The 7,608-nt window shown below is 58.8% G+C and overlaps 1 protein-coding gene across 1 annotated transcript in view; it reads right to left on the bottom strand.

Moving 5' to 3' along the window:
* Positions 1-1,183: 1,183 nt before the first annotated feature.
* Positions 1,184-7,608, bottom strand: part of tufm (Tu translation elongation factor, mitochondrial) — a gene marked incomplete at its 5' end in the record, with an annotated part of 13,568 nt that continues 7,143 nt past the window's right edge. Inside the window, 5 exons of the mRNA XM_080185271.1 lie at positions 1,184-1,640; positions 3,253-3,372; positions 4,715-4,866; positions 6,332-6,436; positions 7,203-7,335. Of these exons, the coding sequence (XP_080041397.1) occupies positions 1,470-1,640; positions 3,253-3,372; positions 4,715-4,866; positions 6,332-6,436; positions 7,203-7,335 (681 nt within the window). The remainder of the gene's footprint in view (positions 1,641-3,252; positions 3,373-4,714; positions 4,867-6,331; positions 6,437-7,202; positions 7,336-7,608) is intronic.

Here is a 7,608-nt window from a genome sequence, read left to right as displayed (position 1 = left end):
AGATGCCCCATAGAAAGCATCCTTTCCCGGATGTATCACAGCTCGGTCTGGGCTCCTGCTCTGCCCAAGACCGCAAGGAACTACAAAAGGGTGGTGAATGTAGCCCCAATCCCATCACACAAACCAGCCTCCCATCCATTGACTCTGTCTACACTTCCCGCTGCCTCGGGGAAAAGCAGCCGGGATAATTAAGGACCCCCCCCCCCACCCCCCACACACCCCGGACATTCTCTCTTCCACCTTCTTCCGTCGGGGAAAAAGATACAAAAGTCTGAGGTCCCGTACCGACCGACTCAAGAACAGCTTCTTCCCTGCTGTTGTCAGACTTTTGAATGGACCTACCTCGCATTAAGCTGATCTTTCTCTACACCCTCACTGTGACTGTAACACTACATTCTGCACCCTCTCCTTTCCTTCTCTATCAACGGTATGCTTTGTCTGTACAGCGCGCGAGAAACAATACTTTCACTGTATCCCGATACACGTGACAATAATAAATCAAATCAAATCCCTTTTCCTTCTCCCCTCTGTACTCTGTGAACGGTATGCTTTGTCTGTACAGCGTGCAAGAAACAACACTTTTCACCGTATCCCGCTACGCGTGACAATAATAAATCAAATCCTTTTCCTTCTCCCCTCTACACTCTATGAACGGTATGCTTTGTCTGTATAGGGCGCAGGAAACAACAGCAAACTCGTCATGACCCAAAACCTCTGCCGTATTAAGTGGAATCGCTCAAACTTCACAATGGCGGAGTCTCCGTAGCTCAGAACCCATCAGGGGGCACTCCGCCGACACCACGAGTGTGTATCCTCGAGTTTCAGTCAGAACAAAAAAGTGTACCCGCCTCTACTACCTCTCTGGCAGCTCGTTCCAGACACTCACCACCCTCTGGGTGAAAAAAATTGCCCCCTCTTCCTGCGCCGTAGGGATTGTACGACTCGGAGGAACAAACCTGAAACCGAGTGTCTTTAAGACAGAGATAGATAGGTTCCTGATTAACCTGAACCGTGGTGCGTGACCAGAGCCTGGTGTAGGCTCAGCACCATGCCAGGGCCCTTGGCATTCTAGTCCCTTCCAACATAGCGCTAAGGTTGTAATTGGAGAACCGCCCTCCCTCCCTCTCTCTGCGCCGGAGACGGAAGACTTTTTTTCCCCAATTTTCTCGAGCTTTTATTTAAAAAATAACAAGAAGGGCGTTTTAAATTAAACTCCACAAGGGGTCTGCACAGGAGCAGTGACACGGGGTGAAATCTGCCGACTGGGAGGGAGGGAGGGAAGGGAAGAACTCTGTCCAAAAAATGGTCCACATCACCCAGTGGCACCCCACATCACCACGTCCCGTCCCAGCCCAGCCCTGCCCTGCCCTGCCCTGGGGGTGGGGGATTGGGTGGTCAGCAGGTGACAGAGGGGGAGATGGTGTAGGCTCCACCGGGATGCGTGCGGGCGGGCGGGCGAGCGCCCGGGTTCAGCCCCAGTTGACGTTGTCCTCAGGGCCGCTGGGGAGCACGCCGGTGACCAGCCCGGTGCCGATGGTGCGGTTGCCGTCACGCAGGGTGAAGCGCTGTCCCTTTTCCAGCACCATGGGCTGTCGCAGGGTGAGGGTCAGAGAGGTGTCCTCCCCGGGCATCACCAGTTCCTGTAGCACACACAGAGAGAGAGAGAGAGAGAGAGAGAGAGAGTGAGAGGGTAACAACGAGGCACGGGAGGAGCGCCAAGGGGAGGGTGGGCTCCCGGGGAACGGGTGACGCCGGCTTGGATCAGTGCGCGTTCGAGTGGGCGCGTATTTGTACGCCAACAAAGAAGAAACAGCAAGACCCCTGGGATGGAAGGGTTTGATCGAGCAGACGCAGCACGGATTTGTTAAGGGGAAGTCGTGTCTGACGAATTTATTGGATCTCTACGAGGATGTGACTGGTGCGGTAGACAGAGGGGAACCAGTGGATGTGGTGGTTTTAGATTTCCAGAAGGCGTTCGATAAGGTGCTGCACAAAAGGTTGTTACAGAAGGTTAGGGGGCACAGAGTTGGGGGTAAGGTGTTAGCGTGGATAGAGGATTGGTTGTCTAACAGGAAGCAGAGAGTTGGGATCAATGGGTGCTATTCTGATTGGTGACTAGTGGAGTGACTCAGGGATTGGTGCTGGGGCCTCAGCTATTTACCATTTATATAGATGATCTGGAGGAGGGGGCTGAGTGTAGGGTGTCGAATTTGCTGATGACACAAAGATGAGTGGAAAAGCAATTGTGCGGAGGGTGTGGAAAGTCTGCAGAGGGATCTGGATAGGCTGAGCGAGTGGGCGAGGACCTGGCAGATGGAGTACAATGTTAGCAAGTGTGAGGTTATCCACTTTGGCAGGAATAATAGTCGGAGGGATTACTATTTAAAGGGTGAAAAGCTGCAGCATGCTACGGTGCAGAGGGACCTGGGGGTCCTTGTGCACGAGTCGCAAAAACCCAGTCTGCAGGTGCAGCAGGTGGTCAGGAAGGCGAATGGGATGTTGGCCTTTATAGTGAGGGGGATTGAATATAAAAGTAGGGAGGTCTTGCTGCAACTGTACAGGGCACTGGTGAGGCCGCAGCTGGAGTACTGTGTGCAGTTTTGGTTGCCGCACCTGCGCAAGGATATTTTGGCCTTGGAGGGAGTGCAGAGGAGGTTCACTAGGCTGATACCGGAGTTGAGGGGGTTGGACTATGAAGCGAGACTAAATAGACTGGGTCTGTACTCGTTGGAGTTTAGAAGGATGAGGAGGGATCTTAGAGACGTGTAAGATAATGAAGGGGATGGATAGGGTAGAGGTAGAGAGATTCTTCCCGCTTAGAAAGGATAGCAGGACTAGAGGACACAGCCTCAAGATAAGGGGGGGGCAGTTTAGAACGGAGTTGAGGAGGAACTTCTTCACTCAAAGGGTGGTGAATCTCTGGAATTCTCTGCCCGTTGAAGTGGTGGAGGCTACCTCGCTGAATATATTTAAGTCACGGGTAGATAGGTTCTGATAGACAGGGGAGAAAGCGGGAAAGTGGAACTGATCCACTTCAGATCAGCCACGATCTTATTGAATGGCGGGGCAGGCTCGAGGGGCTGGATGGCCCACTCCTGCTGCGAGTTCTTATGACAAGCGTGCGCAAAGACACGCGCTTGCGCGAGCAAGTGTGCGCAGGCAAAATTGGGCGCGCGGGAGCAGGCGCCCGGGACTGTGCGCACGTCTCACCGCGATCTACCAGACGCCCTCCCTGCCGCTGCTGACACTTACCTTGCCCTGGGGCAGCTCCACCCGACAGGCCATGTCCCAGGTCAGGGAGAACATCACCGGCATGAAGTTGGTGACAAAGGGTTTGTGCCGTCCACCTTCCTCCTTACTCAGCACGTAAACCTGCAGGGGAGAGAGACATGACACAGCTCAGCCCCAGAGGCAGAGAGGGTGAGGAGGGTTCACTAGGCCGGTTCCCGGGGCAAGAGAGAGATTGTCCCCGTGGAGGAGAGAGACTGGGGAGCGACTCAATGTTCCCCGGGTTTGGTAGAACGAGGGGCGATCCCACGAAAAGGGAGAAGGTTCTGAAGGGGCTCGGACAGGGTCGATGCTGAGAGGCTGCTCCCCCTCTCGTTTCTCCCCCATTCCCCTCCCCCCCCCCCACCCCCGGGGCTGGAGGTTCTGGAACGCAGTGGCGGGGGAGAGGGGAGAGGGCGTAACCAGCAGGGTCACACTCTCAGGACAAGGGGTCGGACATTTGGGACGGAGACGGGGAGAAATGTCCTCGCTCGGAGGCTTGAGAGTCTTTGGAATTCTGCCCCCCCCCACCCCGTCTCAGAGAGCTGTGGGGGCTCAGTCACGGAGCAGATTCCAGACGGAGATCGAGAGATTGTCGGAGACTGAGGGGGAGGGGGAATGGAGGGGATACGGGGAGAGTGTGGGGGATAGGGAGGGAGGGAGGGGGAATCGAGGGGATACGGGGAGAGTGTGGGGGATAGGGAGGGAGGGAGGGGGAATCGAGGGGATACGGGGAGAGTGCAGGGGGGAGAGAGGGGGTATCAAGGGGATACGGGGAGAGCGCGGGGAGGGAGGGAGGGAGGGGGTATCGAGGGGATACGGGGAGAGTGCGGGGGGGTAGGGAGGGAGGGAGGGGGAATCGAGGGGATACGGGGAGAGTGCGGGGGGGGTAGGGAGGGAGGGAGGGGGAATCGAGGGGATACGGGGAGAGTGCGGGGGATAGGGAGGGAGGGGGAATCGAGGGGATACGGGGAGAGTGCGGGGGAGGTAGGGAGGGAGGGGGAATCGAGGGGATACGGGGAGAGCGTGGGGGAGGTAGGGAGGGAGGGGAATCGAGGGGATACGGGGAGAGCGTGGGGGAGGTAGGGAGGGAGGGGGAATCGAGGGATACGGGGAGAGCGTGGGGGGAGGTAGGGAGGGAGGGGGAATCGAGGGGATACGGGGAGAGTGCGGGGGATAGGGAGGGAGGGAGGGGAATCGAGGGGATACGGGAGAGTGCGGGGGAGGTAGGGAGGGAGGGGGAATCGAGGGGATACGGGGAGAGTGCAGGGGGGAGGGAGGGGGTATCGAGGGGATACGGGGAGAGTGCAGGGGATAGGGAGGGAGGGAGGGAGGGAGGGGGAATCGAGGGGATACGGGAGAGTGCGGGGGAGGTAGGGAGGGAGGGGGAATCGAGGGGAGGGGGAAATCGAGGACACTAAAGAACGATGCAAGTGAGGGAGTGTACCTGAGCTGCCACCTTCTGGTGGGGCTGAATGGATCCAGGTTTGCAGAGTATCATTCCCCGGCGCACATCCTCACGTTTCAGACCCCGAACCAGTGCCCCGAGATTGTCCCCAGCCTCTGCCCGATCCAGGTTCTGGTGAAACATCTCGATCCCTGCCAGACAGAAAGATTAATCCGCACTGTGGGGAGGGTCGGTGCTGAGGGAGTCCCGCACTGTGGGAGGGTCGGTGCTGAGGGAGCGCCGCACTGTGGGAGGGTCGGTGCTGAGGGAGCGCCGCACTGTGGGGAGGGTCGGTGCTGAGGGAGCGCCGCACTGTGGGAGGGTCGGTGCTGAGGGAGCGCCGCACTGTGGGAGGGTCGGTGCTGAGGGAGTCCCGCACTGTGGGAGGGTCGGTGCTGAGGGAGCGCCGCACTGTGGGGAGGGTCGGTGCTGAGGGAGTCCCGCACTGTGGGGAGGGTCGGTGCTGAGGGAGTCCCGCACTGTGGGAGGGTCGGTGCTGAGGGAGTCCCGCACTGTGGGAGGGTCGGTGCTGAGGGAGCGCCGCACTGTGGGGAGGGTCGGTGCTGAGGGAGCGCCGCACTGTGGGGAGGGTCGGTGCTGAGGGAGTCCCGCACTGTGGGAGGGTCGGTGCTGAGGGAGTCCCGCACTGTGGGAGGGTCGGTGCTGAGGGAGTCCCGCACTGTGGGAGGGTCGGTGCTGAGGGAGCGCCGCACTGTGGGAGGGTCGGTGCTGAGGGAGCGCCGCACTGTGGGGAGGGTCGGTGCTGAGGGAGTCCCGCACTGTGGGAGGGTCGGTGCTGAGGGAGTGCCGCACTGTGGGAGGGTCGGTGCCGAGGGAGCGCCGCACTGTCAGGTATTAGTCATTGCTGGAATGCTGCTTTTCAGATCTTGCAGACAATGAAAAAATAATTTTGCTGTCTGGATAACAACATGTGGGACAGTGGGAAGAGAGGTTCAAATCGATTAACTTCAGGTTTCTAGGTGTGCAGATCACCAACAACCTGTCCTGGTCCCCCCCCACGCCGACACTATAGTTAAGAAAGTCCCACCAACGCCTCTACTTTCTCAGAAGACTAAGGAAATTTGGCATGTCCGCTCCGACTCTCACCCTTTTACAGATGCCCCATAGAAAGCATTCTCTCTGGTTGTATCACAGCTCGGTCTGGGATCCTGCTCTGCCCAAGGCCGCAAGGAACTACAAAAGGGTGGTGAATGTAGCCCCAATCCCATCACACAAACCAGCCTCCCATCCATTGACTCTGTCTACACTTCCCGCTGCCTCGGGGAAAAGCAGCCGGTATAATTAAGGACCCCCCCCCAACACACACCCCGAACATTCTCTCTTCCACCTTCTTCCGTCGGGGGAAAAAGATACAAAAGTCTGAGGTCCCGTACCGACCGACTCAAGAACAGCTTCTTCCCTGCTGCTGTCAGACTTTTGAATGGACCGACCTCGCATTAAGCTGATCTTTCTCTACACCCTCGCTGTGACTGTAACACTACATTCTGCACCCTCTCCTTTCCTTCTCTATCAACGGTATGCTTTGTCTGTACAGCGCGCGAGAAACAATACTTTTCACTGTCTCCCGGTACACGTGACAATAATAAATCAGATTACCTGTAACCACAGATCGCAAGTTCTTGTTGTGTCCGATGAATTCACAATCGTCCCCCTTCTTAATAACTCCTCGCTCCAGAGTTCCAGTGACAACTGTCCCCCGGCCTGTCAGCGAGGGGAGGGAGGCAGAGGGAGGGGGCAGGGAGGGGAGGGACGGGGGGGAGCGGGGGAGGAGAGGGAGAGGGGGAAGAGTGGGAGAAAGAGAGAGCTGATTGTGAGAAGCCCTTCACTACATTGCTCTCCATCGCCAAAGAGAAAATATTACTTCCCCAGTAAACCCCCCCACCGCCCACCCCCCTGGGGAGAGACAGTGTCCACTGCGGGGGCGCCCGTACTCTTCCGGGGAGAGTTGGTGCCTGTTTGGGGGGGTGGGAAGAGAACCTCCCCCCGCCCGCTCAATCCCCACTGTGGGGAGAGTCGGTGGCCGTGGGGGGGTGGCTTGCACCCCCTCAGAGAGAGAGAGAGAGAGAGGGAGTCAGTTCCCACGCAGGGGTTCTGTACCCCCTCGGGGAGAGTTTGGGGGGGGGGGGGGTACCGTACTCCCCTCCCCCCTCCTCCGCACACCCCACCCGCCCCCCCCAGGAGGAGAGTCGGTTCCCACACAGGGGGGGTTCCGAACCCCCCCCCCCCCCGGGAGAGTCGGTGCCCCACGGTGGGGGTGGGATCCTGTACTCCACCCCGTCTCCCCCCCCCGTCCCCCCCCACCACCGGGGGTGTAATCGGTGCCCACACAGAGGGTTCTGGACCCCACCTCGGGGAAAGTCGGTGCCTGTGGTTGTGTGGGGGGTGGGGGAACGGGAGAGGGGGGGGGGAGGCTGTACCCCACCCCCGGGGGAGGGGGGGGGTGAAGTCGGGGGCCTGCCAGCGTTACCTGGAATGGAGTAAATCTGTTCGATGGGGAGCAGGAAGGGGTGTTCCAGGTCTCGGTCGGGCAGAGGGATGAACGTGTCCACAGCATCCAGAAGCTTCATGACGGAATCCCTCCCGATCTCATCGTTACGGTTCTAGAGGGGGGGGTGGGGAGGAGGAGAGGAGGAGCAGAGAAATTAAAACACACGACGAAACGCAGCCGGAGAGAGACGTGCAGAGAGCCGGGGGTGGGGGGGGGAGCTTTTGGATCAGGCAGCGAATTTGCGAGGACCGGAGGGACACGGAGCTCGGACGGAGGGAAGGGAAGGGACGGGTTCAACTTGGAGCTACGTACAGCACATGACGGTGGGCCGAAGGGCCTGTTCCTGCGCCTTACTGCTCTAGGTTTGTGCGGGGCAGAGCAGGCA

The sequence above is a fragment of the Carcharhinus amblyrhynchos genome, unplaced genomic scaffold, assembly GCF_965287045.1.
Source record: "Carcharhinus amblyrhynchos unplaced genomic scaffold, sCarAmb.v2.hapA chromosome_1461, whole genome shotgun sequence".
Classification (NCBI taxonomy): Eukaryota; Metazoa; Chordata; class Chondrichthyes; order Carcharhiniformes; family Carcharhinidae; genus Carcharhinus; species Carcharhinus amblyrhynchos.
Note: the sequence above shows the minus strand (reverse complement) of the source record. Positions and strands in the feature narration are given on the sequence as shown.